Here is a 16,825-nt window from a genome sequence, read left to right as displayed (position 1 = left end):
TGTGTGTGTGTGTGTGCGCGCTTGAGTTTAAAAGAGATAGGAAGGAAGTTGTCAGATCAACCACAGTGACTTGTCGCTCATAGTTGCACGTTGTTCCAACAGTAAAACCCAGGAAGTGAAAGCTACTTCAAGGCTGTCCTGGACGATGCCTGAATACTGTACAGTCTCCCAAGGGACCCCATAGCTAAATTCTACCTGACAACCTCGCTATTGTGATGGCAACAGGCTCCTCCTGTTTCCTCCTGATAGGAAAAATGCATCAACAACCTCTAGTGTCAATGACATCACTTTGCTGTCTCTCTCTGTGTCTTTTTCTGCCACTGTATTTTTCTCTTTAACCCAGTCGTACTTGTCTCTGTTATGAAGGTACATTGTAGAATTATTTCTTAGCAAATACCTGTCAGGTAAGATTCATCTCCAAATGTGATCCAGTGAAGTGTCTAACCTTTAGCTCTAGTCCTTGCAGCAATTAGGCATTAAGTAGAGATGCACTGATTGGTAACTGCCCAGAATTTCCCAATGCTTAAAATAACAATTTGGCTGATAGCCGATGCTGATGTTTTTTCTTGTTGTTATTTATTCAGCCCTTTGTGCCTGGGAAACAAAGATTTCTACCAGTATTAGCATCTCTGCCTTGTTGCAGCTTAGTCTATTTACATTCCCATCAAAGACGTGAGAGGCAGAGCTGAACGGTCTGTGCTGCTGCATGGAGCACTACCTGTGAATCCTTGTGTGCAAGTTTGCTAGTGCTAGAAAATGTGACACAACAGATAAACATCATCTACGGATATTGGTGATTATTTGCCGATAGGCCAATTTTAGGTAGATGCTTTCAAGTAAAAGGATGAGTGCGACTGAGTTACTCAAGGTTCACACAGTTTGCCCAGTTTTGTATGAGAAATTCTCCACCACTAATTAGCAGTGGTAGTAAAGAGAAACTCTAAATATGCTGTGTTCTAGAGAAATCTCAATGATAGCAAAGACTGAGCGTGTTACAAAAATATCTGGTGAGCTACAATGAATTATTTAAGTAAAATACATAAATAATAAATAAGTAACACATAAATAAAACAACATTTCTTAAACATATTTAGAAATGACATATCAATAATATATATCTAAAATGTTTTTGATTGCTTAAAGATAAGGGAGCGGGAACAAAATCAACTACTTTGTATTGATTAAACTTAAACTTTCTGCTTGAGTGGACGGAAATGAGCAGTGTTTACCCATAATTCACCACAAATAAGTTTTACTTAAGATAGTCAAGAACTAGCGTTGCAACGGATGAATTCAATCTGATTGTCTGTGCTAACAAAACAGGTATATTTACTTCAGCAGATAATATGGTTAGCTAACTTAAGCTAGATATCTAAATACAAAATCTGATAGCTCAGTGATTAATCAGCTCCCAGTAAACAACTGCACAAAAATAAACCTTATCTGCCAATTCAGTTGAGATGGCAGAGTTGTACATTCAGAAATAAAATCAGTTACTGTCGCCTACTGTTACTCATGCGCCGATGCCCTTAAACTCAGATTAGTTTTATCTGTAAGCCCCCTACACATCTCTCTATACTTGTACTTTTTTTTGTTTGTGTCTATGTATTTCTCTCTCAATCCCCATAACATGATTATCTTACATTATACTGTAAATTCCTCTCTCTATCTTGCTGTAAGTCTTTTTGAAGGTGTCTTTGCAGCCTCCGAGTCTTCATCCATTCATGTAAGTCTTTCTCTGGGACTTTCTTTCCTTCTCTATAAATTATTCTGTCAGTCTCTCTAGACGCATCCTTCTCTCTTCTTTCTCCTCTGTCTCTTAAAGTTAAGCTCTTCTGTTGGAAGGATTTGGTAAAAACCAGATTAATCAGTCAAACCCTGAGCAGCAAATGAATATACGACATTTCTCTCCTGAAAAGTCATCACTCCAGCTGCGGTCCGGAGGATGTTTAAGAAGGCTGAGAAATTCAAATTCTTACCATAATCCCCAGAAAGGCTAAGCCACCCTACTGCCCGTTGTGTTCATCAAGCCAAGGTGCCAGTGAATTCTTTCGATGTTTTAAGCAGCTTACAGAGTTCTGCTGATCCGATTTAGACGATTTCAGAAAATATGTAAAAGGAGGGGGGTGTCCAGAGAGCATAGTGGCTTGGAAAGGCTGGTTCTGCCTTTTTCCCTGATGGTGGTTGAACATGGCATTTTTAAAACATATCCAAGGAAAATACTGTATCTTCCCTTATCTAGAAGTCCCCATTTAACGTTGGGTGGAAAAACAGACCTCCCATTCCCATTACACGCTGGTTTGAGTCAGTCCTCAATAAATTCATGTTGTTTGACTTTGTCCATAGTCATGCTTTTGTTCACTTTTGATAGTTAAAGACATCAGGTGGCCTGGAAAGTCAGTCACTGATAAATAGCCTGGAGAATAGCATTTAGTAATGTGATATAGGGGTGAAACTATTCCACAATTTCAAATACTCAATAAGATGATTGTCATTATTCAACAACAATTTTTATAACCAATTAAGAGTTGAAGACATTTATCAAAAGCTAATTCCAAAAACTGTAGGATCTAGCATCTTAAATTTAGGATTTGCAGCTTCTTTACTTAAATCACTCCTTACTTAATTGGAGTTTGAGTGTTAGTTGGACAAAACAAGCAATCTGAAGACATTACCTTTGGTAATTGTAACAGGCTTTCTCACTATTTTTATAGCAACGGCTTGATTGAAAAAATTATTGATGTGGATTAGTGCGACAAGTCATGGCGTGGAAGGATGAGATGTGGTATGATTTACAGAAGTATAGTATGACATGGTGTGGTGAGGCTTTGTGACATGATGTGACATTACCGTGGTGTGCCGTGGCTGGATAGGAAATTTGATGTGGCGCTGTGCGATGTGACGTGTCACAAGCTGATGTGGCATGCTGTGATCTGTTGGTGTACTTGAGGGTTGGTGGGATGGTCATGGCAAAATTGGGTAAAAGTGAAGAGTGCAAGGAAAACAAGACAGTCCTCATCACTCTCAAGTCTTTTTTTTATCTCTCTCTCTCTCTCTGACTGACTTGCTCCATATACTTTCATCCACAGGGAATATTCTATTTTAAAAATTAAAAGAGAGACTGGTTTAAAAACATGACAGTAGAAAGAAGATGTTTTTCAGGAGAAGAAGTTAAAGACCTCACACACACACACAAACACAGTTTTGATATGTAAACCTTGGATATTCTGATGTATTTAGTATTTGTATTTTTTTCATGAGCACATTGTTACAAAGTACTGTTTTGTTCAGTCATATCTTCCTAACTTGAATTATCTCATATCAAAGAATCTTACCATGTCCAGCCTAAGGCCTTTCCTTGCATGGTGATATATTTATAAACTAAGCAGGAAGTGATACAGGTTCAAGACCCAATCAGATTGAATTAATTCAACATTCTAAGTTTATGTATTTGTACCAAGAAAGGAGTAAACTTGTGTAAGGCTTGTTTGAGAGAAAAAAAAAGGAAAAAAATATATGCTATCATAAAAGGAAGCAAAGGAACAGCAAGGGAGAGAAAGATCAGTAAGGGATGATCAAGAGATGAGCAGAGAGAGACACAAAGTGTTCCTCTCTGTCCTAGGGCTAAGTCGTCCTATCAGACAGACCGTTTCAGTTCACTTCACCTGCCTGAGCACAGCCCATCTTCATTCAGTGTGTGTTTTGAGGACAATCATTTAGCCAGTTGCTTCTGGTGTGTGTGTGTGAGAGAGAGGAAGATAGGGTATGCTTAACCCTGTAAATGTGTTTGTCCATGCAGACAGGTGACATATATGAGGAAGAACTTCACACACTCCACAATAAAAACACAAAAAAGGGAATATCTTTATGGTGTTCATCCTTCCAGTAGAGTTCTAGAGAGACTTGTACAGTCTATGCAAAGGAACACTAAAGCTGTTCTGCTGGTTCAGGCTTATGAATTTGTGTGTGTGTATCTGGAAAATGTGTGTATTTCAGTAAGTGAGCATGTATGTTACATGTGTGAGCGTGTGAGCGCTGATATACAACATAAGGCCTGACATGACAGATTGTATTGCTACAGGATTGTGCAAGAGTTCCAAAATGCTATCAAACCACGAGAGATAGCAGTGAGCCACAGTGCAGGATATCCTGTATGTAGAAAAACACAGAAATACACAAAACATTGGGGGATTGTAAGCACTTAGAGCCATGAGTCCTGCCAATATGCACTTGAGCACGCCACATTACAAACTGCTTACTCACTGAAAGTTTTGCTTGATAAGAAAGTCGGAAAATGCCTAAAATGTGAAATATTAACTCGTATGTAGATACAGAGAGACATGAGAGAGTGAGCAGGGGACAGAAAGAGAGAAGGGTGGAGGGAGGATGATTATCTTTTCCATCTTTCTCTGTCAACTCTTTCCTTCCTCTATCACAACACACTCTGCTGACACACACACACACACACAACACACACACACACACACACACACACACACAACACAAACACAACACGACACACACGACCTACAAATATGCATATACACTGCTCCTTTTTGGTCTCTGGGAACCTCAGCAAATTCCCTAAATGCCAGCCGTCCTCATTAAGGTCAAGTAGCGCAGCGATGATCACGTGTGGTCCGTGTGTGTCCCGTGTGTGATGTGGTGGTTTTGTGTGGTGGTGGTGCGTGTATGTATGTGCGTATGTAAGGGAATTTTAGAAAGCTATGACTACCATCCATCCATGGAAGCCGTCTATTATCTGCTATCAGATTGCAGTCTAGACCAATAAATAACAACATACAATGAATACTTACCAAAAGAGAAAAGAAACAGCAACAATAAATAATATGGCACTGAAAAGGGTGACAGCAAAACTAAACTACATGTTAGACCTGCAGTAAGTGATTTCTTGGTTTCTTTGAGGCAGCGGAAACCAAAAAACAAGAACACAGCATTGACACATCATCACTTCTAAAGCTGATATGAAAAACATTTTTAGCAAACAGTTTACAAGTCTGGCATTTATGGAGCAACATTATTGTTTCATTTGGAGTTGTGTTTCTGGCCACCTGGCAAGCATACTGTAAGTCCAATACTCACTCTCTTCTAGCTCTGTTCTTTTTTTGGTTTTCACTGTGGGAAATAACTGGCTGTTTAGCTGCTAAATGCTCCACTATGTTTACCAGCTAGTCGCTAACTGTGTCTCTCCGCTGATTGGTGCTAGGCAGATTATGCACAGTGAGTTTTTAGAGCTTTTTCCCTGAAAACAGCTGCTTGTTGCAAAATGAATGAACCAAAACAGCACATTTATGGCCCAGGCAGCTAAACAATGAGCTGAAACTCGCTATTAAACTCCTTAAAGCCAAGGGGAGCTGAAGATTCAGGTGGTAATTCTCTGTAGGTTCATCCCTATGGACGACCCCTTTCACATTGTCACACATTGTTTTTACATAGCCGTTTGATAAAATAAAATATCGGTTATAGCCGCTTTAAACAATGCAGTAATGACCTGAGACAGTTTCCTCCCCACTCTGTCAGGCTTCTTCAACACAGCAGAGATCCAACCCACAGTATGTCCACTTCATAAAAGCTCTGTTCTTAACATTTTCTGTGTGGTAGCTCCTTCCTGCTGCACAGAAAGTGTTTTAAATCTAAGGTTTGATTAGAATAAGCGGCATAAGAGAGCAGTGACCATCTCCATGCCTGAAGAGACAACGAAATTAGTTAAGGCAAGAAAAGAGAAAACTTTAGCGACAGAAAGTCCTAGAAAATCCAAGGAAAAGGATGTCACAGTCCCACCTACTATTTTTGACTGACAGCTCTGTGAAGAGCAGTGCAAATAAAACACAATCAACCCTAACTCTGGGCACAAAACACATAGACAGAAAGGGGATAAAAATCAGGACACTAATAAAGAGCTCAGCAGTGCAATAAACCATTACACCTGAGATCCAGTGTACTGTGGACAAATCAGTGGTAGAGAGTACCCCATACTGCAACCATAAGCTTGGGATTTAAACCCCACAACAGCCAAATCTGTATTTGACATGGTCCAGAACCTCTGACCCCTCTGATTAAAGATTTCTCAGTGGGAGATTCCAAGAAAGGAATTCCTTATTGTGTTGCTTGGACTCACACAATAATGTCATAGTCACTCCAGGAATTATTTGTGTGTGTGCATTTGTACATACTTGTACAACAGTTTGGATTCTTTTACAGTACAAAAGGTCTTAAAATAACAGATAATGTTGAAATTATAAATCTGGAAAAGTAAGGAATAAATGACTGAGGGATCGCAAATGCATGTGTTTGTTTGCAGAGGTCCTTACCTTGATGTTGCAGGCCTGCTCCATAAGCCTGCGGGCATTTTCCGCAGCTCTGTAGCGTTTAGGGAGCTGGACTCTGAAGAACTTGAGAGCCCCTTCGAAGTCTGCCTGCAAGAGGTCCTCTTTAGATGTCTGGAGCAATACATGAGGAGGTGGGAGGAGAGGGGAGGTGGTGGTGGTGGAGGCAGATAAACAAGAGACATTATGAGTCAGAAAACTTAACATTACCTACATTGTGCTACAATTCTGCACTGTGCTATGAGAGTCTCATAATGTTAGGGTCAGACCAAGACAATCTAGGCCTGCTGTGCAAATACTGAGTATAGTTATTTGAAAGCACTCCTCTCCATTGAAAACCAGTGTCACAATGCTTTAAATACCAGACACAACAGCCCTAACTGGTGCAGTGAAGCTGCTCAGTCACTGAACTGAGGATGTGGTGCAAAGTGCTTTTAAAAAAAAGTATGGAGTCCAGATCATAAATGTTACAGAAAACACACACACAAATGACACCATCTTGTGGTGTAAGGATGCATTGTCATGAGAATCTATCTAGATATTAGTAGATGTACTGCATGTGTTTGATCAACTCTTACTCAAAGACCAAGTCCATATTTATGTTTTTCTCTCTCAATTTGGTCCAGATTAGACCATGTTTTGGCTATTTAATTTCTAATGATAAGTGAGACTATGGGATCAACTATTGAAATATAACTTCTAGACAGCATTATGTTTCCATTTTTGAGTTGACAATTGCATTTTAAAAGCCACTTGTAGGCTTGTAGTTTTCCATATGAATCTATTCATGTAAGATTCAGTGTTTATAGCAGAGAGCTATCAGGCTAGCCATCTCCTGTAAATAAAATATAAGGCAACTGGTTGACACGTCTATCCAATGTGACATACAGAAAAGTACACAGCAAAATGTGCACACTTCAATTTCAAAGGACGTCAAGGATATAGGTCAAACCTTCACTACAACAGATGCAATAAGGAGGGGAGAGACAGAAACTAACAACCATTCCTTTATAACTCTAAACCAGCACATCCCTGCATGCTCAGCTTCTTTCATCCAGCGTCTGTTTCCCAGTCCCCCCCCTCTCACCGCCAGCAGCTTAGGGACGAAGAGTCGGTGTCCCATTCCAAGGAGACCCATCACCCTGCAGAATGAGTCCTCTGAAGCCTGACTGCTGTGGGCCCTCTCCTCTGCTGTTCCCTCTCTGTCCTCCACTGCCATGCGCACTGCTGGAAGGGGCAGATGCGGGGTCAAGGCAGGTATAGGAGGAGGAGAGGGCGGAGGGGAGGATGGTGGCGGGGTGGGGCAGGGTGAGGGAGAGGGGCGGTCCCGCTCAGGGGCCAGGGTGGCAGATGACTCCAGCGTGTCGTCCAAACGTCCCAGTGGGTTTCTTGGAGTTGGAGGAAGCGTGGACTGGGAGCAGATGGGTTGGTCAGCGTGTTCAACTTAGGTGAGCCGAGATTCGCCTTGAGGTCACTATCAAGCCAAACTGGCTGAATCCTGGTGAACGAGATGACTGACACTCTGGGAAGAGATGCTGATAATGCCACATCAGGCAGTGTCACAAGTGACTGATGTTCAGGATGCCACGGAGGAAAGAAGCGAAGAGACGCTCAAAGGAACTCACAGCAACTCAGTAGAGACGGCGCAGGCATCCAAGGCATGCAGCGCTGAGACTGATCCAGTTCATGTAGGCTCCACAGAATTTGGACAAGTGGACAAGACGTCAGTGGAGGCCACTCAGCTTGTACCACTGTCAGAGCCCAGTAACAGCCACTAGGTGTGACAAAATAACAGTCAGGAAATGATGTATTGATGCTGCTTTCGGCATAATGCTGAGTCTTCCAGCTACCTGCCAGACTCACTTTGAAATCCAGTCACACTACCCACTCTCATCTTCCCGTGCCAAACTCCCCCAGCCAATTCCAATCCAGTATGCCGTTGCCTAGCAACAAAGCTGCTCAACACGTGGGCCGCTGCTCCGGCAAACAGCAGCAATGGATAAGTGCTCCACCTTTTTTATTTTTCCTTCGTAGTTAGACTTCAAAGATGGAGAGAATGTAAATCCCCTTCAGCCTGCACAACTGAGTGGCCTTAACGCTTGGGGCTTGGTGCGTATGAGACGACACATCAAAGCAGTCGATATGTTTTGTTCCCTTTTTCCAAATGAGAGGCCACACCTGGTATGAAGCTGACAGGATTTTAGCTTTCTTTGAAATGTAAAATTGCCTGAAATAACAGTATGAATCCTTTTATCTGAAGAGCCCCAGTCTAAGCCTGAGCAGGCAGTCCTGACGACATGGCAGAAGCAGTCGAGATGTGGTCTGTTAGCATGGGAGCATGGCACTTTTCTGCCTTCAGGAGATGATGATGCGTTTGTGTTGATTTATGGCTGAGTGAATGCTGAACTCGTTGAGTCAGATTTAAGCCAGTAATGCATGAAAGACAAGATGAGTTTGAAAAGAGGTAGTAAAACAGAAGTGTATCACAACAGCCTCTCTGTATCTTTGCTCTTCCTCCTTACTGACATAACCCTCTGACATGAAGTCTGACCATATCCAAACCACATAGAGCACTAAAGACACTGTCCAGTCTACAGCTCCAGTGTGGACTTCAGTGTTTGTCCCTCCGGCAGATTTCCATTAGCAGCAGGAGCCAGGCATCCGGTCTGTAGCGGTCAGTAGATCCTTCAGATGGAAAGTCACTTCTGCCTCTCAACAACAAAGGCTAAATGGATGAGGGTTTGCACGAGTGTGTATGTTGTTGTGCTATCAGAAGTGATGGTCCTGGCAAGCAGCTGGGGTGAGGCAAAGCAAAGAAACCACACAGTGTTTCCTGTCCACTGCCTCTTTCTTTTAACACTCTCTCTGCCTTCCTCGTTTTCTCTTTGTGATGCTAACAGCTAACGGCTAGCAGGGGCGGCTCCATTGCAGAGGTCTGGGGTGGTGGACAGAGGTAGCGTGTTGGAGAAATACATAGCCAGCACACACTGAAGAGGAGAAGGCGGAGGGAGAGGAGCAAGACGTAGAAGGAGAGAATGAAGAACTGATGGAGAGAAGAAGCTCCAAGCAGGCATCCATGGGAGGTAAAGATGAAGAGGGAAAAAAATTAAAACAAAAACAACACAGATCTCCTCCAGGTCCAGATTGCTAACGCTATAGCTTATGTTCCTGTTGTGATGTGGATGGCGGCGGCTAAGCACGAGAGGGAGGGAGGTGAACACAGATGGAGGGAGGGGTGATGAGAGTGGGGAGAAGAGCAGGATGGATGGAGGAGGGAGGAGGGAGCCTCAGGGGAGAATGCCGTCATGCCTGGCCAATGAGAAGCAGGCAGTGGAAGCCCCTTCCACCCTCCTCACATCCTCATTTGTTCTCCATTCCCGACCATCACATGCACTACATCTTTCTCTCTCTGCCACGCAGAATACATTATTGCTAAAATATAGACCAGGAGGGGTTTTTAAAATCAGCCATGTATGATTCATTTAGAGAGGAACGACTCAGTGTAGCTGTATGTAAAAGCAAAAACACTTCCTGAGCCAATCTGCAAAATTGGATTGGCTTTAACAGTTTCAATGTAGGCTATATTGGTGCATTCATGTTGTGCAGCTGTTTTATGCAGGCAAAACTGATATTGGATCAGAACACTATAGCAATAAGAGCAATAATGCTCATTACTGCACCACTGTACCGCCTGATTTCCACTAGCTAGAGGACTTTTTCAATATGTCTAAAATAACCAAATTCTTTATGTCTAACTTAATATTTAAACTGAGTGTCAGTACAGTCTTAAAATTAATGGAAATAAAATAAAACATGATGCTAAATTATTTGTTTATTTTGTTTCAGTGCCAAGACATGGACTATATGATGAGAAAAACAATCCTGTTGTTCATCATTGAGTGTTCGTGAAGTTTCAGCTTGAGTTCCACAAGGACTGTCCCATAAAATTAATGGGCACATTGAACAACCAGACACCGGCATGCAATATGACGCAGTCATTGCCAAAACTAATCGGTCCATCCCGCCACAAACAGATCTGATAACACAACAAATAGTAATTCAACACTGTTCTGCTTTGACGGCAAAGACATGCAGTTTGGTTTGGTAATATTTTTAAAAACAGGCATTATTTGCATTTTGTGAAGTTTATTTGTTTTAACATGTTTAATTCTGATAAGTTTCTTTTAGATTAATGTGACTCAAATCATGATTGATTTTAAATAATATTTGCTGTTTTTATTCTCTGTCTCAGTATTGATTGTTGAGTATGTGTACTGTTTTAAAGTAAAACATATTTTTTTATAATATTTTACTTAATATTCTTATAAGAATAAATCCCATGTGCACCCATAGCTGTATGCTAAGAATGTAAATGAATGGGTTGAATGGCAAATTGAAAAAAAAAATAAAAATGTATCCATTTAAGGCTCAAAACATATACTACAACATACTAGTAAAATTATAAACTGAAAGGTATTACTGGAATCACTCACAAAACAAACACACACAGACGTGTTGTTTTAGTCAGAATCTGGTCACTGTGATATAGACTGGCAGCTACTGTGACACGTAATGCATCACATTCAATATGATGTTTAACATGAGTCTTTACCCGTTTGCCCAACTTGTTTTCAACAAATCGACAAATCAGCTTCCCTACCAGGTGTAGTTCCTTATTTGAACACTAGGGGGCAAGAAATGCCAACGAACAAACTAACCTCTGACTATGCACATCCTCACACACAGCCTCTTCTGCACAATCATGGTTCCCAAAAACTTTGCTTTGCACTTTGTGGTTTGTAACATTCTTACTTACAACAATGCTAATAAACTGTTCTGTGCACAGCCACCATCTTTATTGCCACATGCAAGTAATGTCTTAAATCCGGCTGGGTTTATCTTTGGTGTACAAAACAAAATCGATATATCAATGCAAACAATATATATTTTTCCTGTTATATTGAAGCAAAGTGGATTCAAAACTAAACATCTCGATTGGTTTAAAGAAATAGGATTACTGACATGAGAACAGATTTGATAGAATTTAAACAGATGGTTACAGATAGATGAGTGAAGTAAGTACTAACCTTGAGCAAGGCCAGGGCTACATTGAAGATGATGTTCAGACCCTGGAAGAGAGAGGATAATTAGATGTGGGTACAGAAACGACGTGGGTAAACTATAATGTTCATGTGTATGAGCAGGCTTTTAAAAATTTCAGGGGATCAGTGGATTTATTTCTGATTAACTGAAACTGAAATGTTTATTCTTAATTTGACAGCAATTTATGGCTGTACAGCTAAAAATATTACTGAGATGTTTGAAATCTTGCAAGGGTTGGTGCCAAAGAGGGGAGGAAGAGAGGTAAAATATCAGATGATGAGGAGTCCTCATCCTCACTGCTACTTAGGCGAGAGTTTTGATTTCTTTTCTAAATTTGGATTCAACACTTTATATTAAAAACATCTTCCCACTGGTGCCCGTACTGACACCCTCTACAGTGTGTCTGTTTATAGTGATGGGATGTTCTTCTACAGATGCGTTTCTGGATCTTCCTGATTTAATGTGAAAATAATTAACTTTTATCTAGAAATATTGTCTATTATAACTTCTAACAACAACTTCATGAAAGAAACACAGCAAAAAATATCTGCAGTGAAATGAAAGCCGTTGCTATATAGTTAAGTTCTACAGCATCAACATCTCCTCCTTCCCTAGAAAATATAACTTCAAAAGATGTTTTTTTTTTTTTTTGAGAAAAACCTCAAAATAAAAAATAGACAAAGTAAAAAGTTTACTATGTTTTATTCATTACCTGTACTATGTTTCTATAAAAATCCCTGATTACTGTGTGGAGCAGACTATTGCATAATAAGTCTTGTTTCTATTTGCTGATATATGGACATCAATGCTTGACAATATGTTTTCCTTCCTCTTTTGTTTTTACAATCCCTCTGATTTTGACACAGAAAGAAAGAAAATGTTAAGCTGATGTCAGCTCTGCATGGGAACACCCGTCTCCTTAGTCTCCGTGACGACCAGTTCACATGGCAACACAGAGCTAAAAATATCTGGACAGCTCTAAAAATAACTGGAGAAAGAAAAAAGAGAGGGGGAGTTCTGCCTTCACACACCTATCTTTGTAGGCCTCAAGATGGAGCTACAGTGCTGAGACAGGATCAAAGGTGTGTATGAGAGACAGAAAGATAATCTGAGTGTGTGTATCCAAGCAAGACAGATTCGTGTAGGAAAAAAGAGATACAAACATACAGCAAGGGGAGACATGATGAAATTGACTGGGAAGGTGACGAGGCAGTAGACCAAGAGAGGCGTGAAGGTTCAAGACTACATGATGAGTGCAAAAAAAGTTTTAGATGCAAGTCAAGCAGAGTTAAAGGTCCAGTGTGTAAAATTTATGAGGATCTATTGGCAAAATTAAATATAATATTCATAGGTTTGTTTTCATTAAGTGAATAATCACCTGAAATAAGAACTGTTGTGTATTTATTACAGCAGTTTCTGCTACACGACTGGAAGGTTAACAGTGTTTAGTTGTTTGCAATCTGCAATTTCACCGTTAGATGACACTAAATCCTACACACTGGTCCTTTAAGTCGATAGAGAAACAGAGGCAGGATCATTTTGCAGCTCTCTACCACCAGATATGTGATATTGTTTGTTAAAATTAAACTTGAGCAGCACTGAATGGTAAATGGTGAAAGCCACTCACGTATGAACTGAACATCAACGCGTGGCCTTTGGACTCTTGTATTACTCAGGCAAAACACAAGCCAAACAAGCCCAACCTTTAACTTACTGTTTCTAGATATGACGTAAAGGGATATTGAATGAGGAAAAAAAGTAGTTATCAAAGTAAACTACCGATTAGACAATGAAAAACAACAGCTGACTAAGGGGGTGATTTATAAAAAGGGATAAGAAAAAGGCTCATAGAAACAACAATGACAGAAAGGGGATACAAGCAAGAACAAGAAACAAGGGAAGACAAAATGTGTAAAAAATAAATGAATTAAGAGCAAACAAAGACAGGCTGGTAAAGAGAGTGAGCAATGACAGGCATCTGTTTAAAGAGACAGAAAAAGGAAAAGATAAGAGAAATCCAAATAAGCCAAATAATACTGAATAAGAGACAGTAGAAGAAGGAATACACAGCAAAAACAAGTTGTTAAAGAAATTGCAAGGAAAGACAGGAATGACAGAGAGAAAGTCAACAAGGAAAGAGAAAGATGATAGAGAAAGGAAGCAATAAACATGTGGGAGAAGATGATGGAGAGAGCCAAGAAGAGGAGGGCAAACAGAGAGGGATGCAGGAGATGAGAATTCTGGTTTAACGAGCAGATTCTCATCATGCGGCTCATTGGGTGAGAAAGACCAGGGAAACTTTTAATTGTTCTGCCTGGGGCCAATAGGAGGACAGACAGAGGGAAGGAGAGAGAAAAAGAGGAAGGTGGCGGGTGGGGTGGTGGTGGAAGGGAGAGAAAACAAATAGGGCATTTGACTTTTGATGTTTTATGTAATGGAACTTTTCAGAACAAGACAAAGATTAAAAAAAATCTTAAAAACACTAATTATCTTTTCTCTCTTTCTTCTGTACACACAAACATAAAAGTAACACATAAATATACTCCCACAGAGGGAGAGACAAAAAATGGGTCTGTGTGGTACTGCTCTTGAACTCAATCTCAAGCTGCTGTTATGGGAAATGCCTCTTCATCTGGCAATTTTAGGTGTGGTGTTCCTCAAGGCTCAGTTCTTGGCCCCTTTACTTTAGGTTTATATGCTCCAAACACAATATTTATTTTCCAAAAGGACACAGCTGCATGTTCCACCTCTAGATAAGGGCCTCAGTCAGATAGTCCCAGTGCACCCTCATTACACATTTGGCTTCATCAGGTTTGTCTGGCAGCTTTACCTGCCACCTGATCCGACTCACCGACAGGTGGTGATCAGCTAAAAGCTCTGTTCCTCTCTTCACCTGATCATATGGTCAGATCACATGATACAGTCAAACAAACAAAAACTCATGCCTCAATTTAAAGAAAAAAACATTGCTGGGGTTCAGATCTGGAGAAACTATTTTCCGAACTACAATTTTACTAAAAATATTTTATAATCTTTTTTGTTCATATACTATTTTAACTACTTTTATTTCTTGCCTCCCTCTGGATTTGAATTTGGTGTTTTACTGAATTCATGCCTCATAGTGTTTTTATTGTAGATAATGTAAAAAAAAAAAAAAAAAAAAGCTATCTGATCAATTTAAAAAAAAATTATTTTTAAAGTATTTTCTGGGATCTTTTTTCCCTTTATTAGATAGCATAGCTGAAAATAGGTAATGGGGCAGAGAGAGACAGGGGATGACACGCAACAAAGGGCTGCAGGTCGGACTCGAACTCATGGCCGGTGGAGCAAAGATTCAGCCTTTGTACATGGGGCACCAGCTCTCCCAGGTGAGCTATATCAAAGTGGTGCTGTTGATTATTGTGTGCTATTCTCTGATGGGCAAAGGAAGTCTGTGTTAGCATGCTATGTTCTACAAAAGAAATTCAGTTTGAGCATTTGAGTGCTGTAGATATTGGTTTGTTTTTTATGTTTTAGTTTTGTATCTTCACCATGAATGTGTCAGGATGCAATTTTAAGCAGCCACGTCAAGTCACATGGCTTCCAATGACAGACTATGAAAGAACACACACAACTGTTTTAACAAATATCTCTGAGTTTTTTTTCTATCACTGTTTGATCATTCATCCTCTGTGATCTCAGGGGAAATACACTTCAGAATTCCGAAGTTAAGAAAGTTAATTACAAAATATCACAGAATTTGAAGAAATTGCTTGTTTGTTAGAAATTGGAATACATCACTTTTGAAGATAGCATTAAGGAATACTGATCATTAGTATTTTGTAGTAGTGAGTCCAACCAAAAACATCACAAGTGCTTTTGGTAGAAGGTGTCTTCAGAGAAGCTTTCTCTAAAAAACGTTTTGAACAGGAAGCAAGCAGTGATTGGTATCAGGTCAAGTGGTCCTAATGACATTAAATGAGTGATCATATCAACCCTTAAAAGCCTGATCAGTGCATATCTATTGATTACTTTGGAAAGATATTAGATCAAACCACAGAGCAGAATACAGATGGATCAGTGCTGGTTCTGGTATAGCTTTGCCTTAAGTGCCCTTGTGGCCACTGATAGTCACAGTCAGTGGAGGTGCTGTACAGTTAAACCAACTCCTCCCCCTCCATCCTTCTTTTCCTTTCATATTTCCTTCCTCCCTCCTAACTTGATGGTCCCCTTACTTCCCAGTAACCTCAGCCACTCCTCTTCTTTCTCTGACCTTCTTTTCTACCTCCTGACTACTCCTCTCATCTTTTCAGAAGGCTGACATTCCACTTATTGGACTCTGGATAATGTAGATCGAATCACTCTCACTGTACTCCCGGTATAAAGTAGTGCAGTGAATAAAACTGTACCTCACAGAGCAGCAGGTCAGTGATGTGGAAAACCATGCACAGGGGGAACTTGGCAGTGAAGAGGGTGAGGAACCACTGGGAGGCGTACATGTGTGCCTCCAGGTTCAGATCCTGGAAGTGGGACCACAGGTCTGGAAGCTGTTCCTTTAGGAGCGGATAGAAGAGAAGGAGGAGAAACTTGTGAGATAAAACAGCACTTACAAGAATATAAAGATATGGCCCTGCTTGTCATTTCAATTTTACATTATTTCATTTTCACTCAAACTTTATTAAATCATGCTGTCTCACTGAGATGATAATCTCTTTCAAGAGAGACCCAAGAACACAGAAGAGTTAAGAAAGACACATAACACAATTCAGTACCACGTCCCAGCTGCCAAACAGTCAGAGACATTATTCATATATTATACACATTGTTCAACTTCCAGTAAATACATAAAAAGGAAAAGATACTAGAATATACAAAGCAATTATATTCACAAAATTTGACATGGACAAATCTGTAACCAGGATGAGCAGTTCCACCTTTGCAGAGCAGTCTGTTTCACGCCAAAATTCAGCATTGTCAATGTTACTTTATCATTTTGTGTACTTTATCATTTGATGAGGGGATTTCCACTTAATATTCTCACTCCTCACCATTTTTGCTCTAGTTAATCTGTTTTTATATTTCTATTTTGCATGCTACTGCATCTTTCAAGTAGAAAAGGGTGCTTGTGTTTTTTAGCATCCATGCATGTACAGTGAATAAAGGATTCAATTAGCCAAATAGCGATCCACTTTGGCAGCCAACACTTACCATGCCACATGACACCTGGCTAGATCAGATAGTGAGCTCTCACCTGTATGCTAATGATTAGCAGTCAATGCTAACATCCTTACATTTAGCACATTAGGTCGATGCTAACTGAGTTGATCTTGATGCTGAGAGACGACTGCCTGCAAGGCCAGGATGGATTTCAGAGCGAAATTAAACTCTACTCAGTG

At 40.3% G+C, this 16,825-nt stretch overlaps 1 protein-coding gene across 4 annotated transcripts in view; it reads right to left on the bottom strand.

Moving 5' to 3' along the window:
- The window catches only part of rabgap1l (RAB GTPase activating protein 1-like), a 114,387-nt gene that overhangs the window by 16,829 nt on the left and 80,733 nt on the right, over positions 1 to 16,825 (bottom strand). For 3 of the 4 annotated variants that reach the window (XM_035654086.1, XM_035654088.1, XM_035654087.1), the window contains exons 17-19: positions 15,839 to 15,982; positions 11,435 to 11,476; positions 6,333 to 6,461 (exon numbers count right to left, since the gene is read on the bottom strand). In XM_035654086.1, the coding sequence (XP_035509979.1) occupies positions 6,333 to 6,461; positions 11,435 to 11,476; positions 15,839 to 15,982 (315 nt within the window). Of the gene's footprint in view, positions 1 to 6,332; positions 6,462 to 7,434; positions 7,777 to 11,434; positions 11,477 to 15,838; positions 15,983 to 16,825 lie in introns of those variants that run through there. The other variant, XM_035654090.1, reaches the window with a different exon arrangement.

This window comes from Morone saxatilis, unplaced genomic scaffold (assembly GCF_004916995.1).
Source record: "Morone saxatilis isolate NCDOM2014 unplaced genomic scaffold, NCSU_SB_2.0 Contig12, whole genome shotgun sequence".
NCBI classification, from domain to species: domain Eukaryota; kingdom Metazoa; phylum Chordata; class Actinopteri; family Moronidae; genus Morone; species Morone saxatilis.
This window is presented reverse-complemented; position numbering and strand designations above follow the sequence as displayed.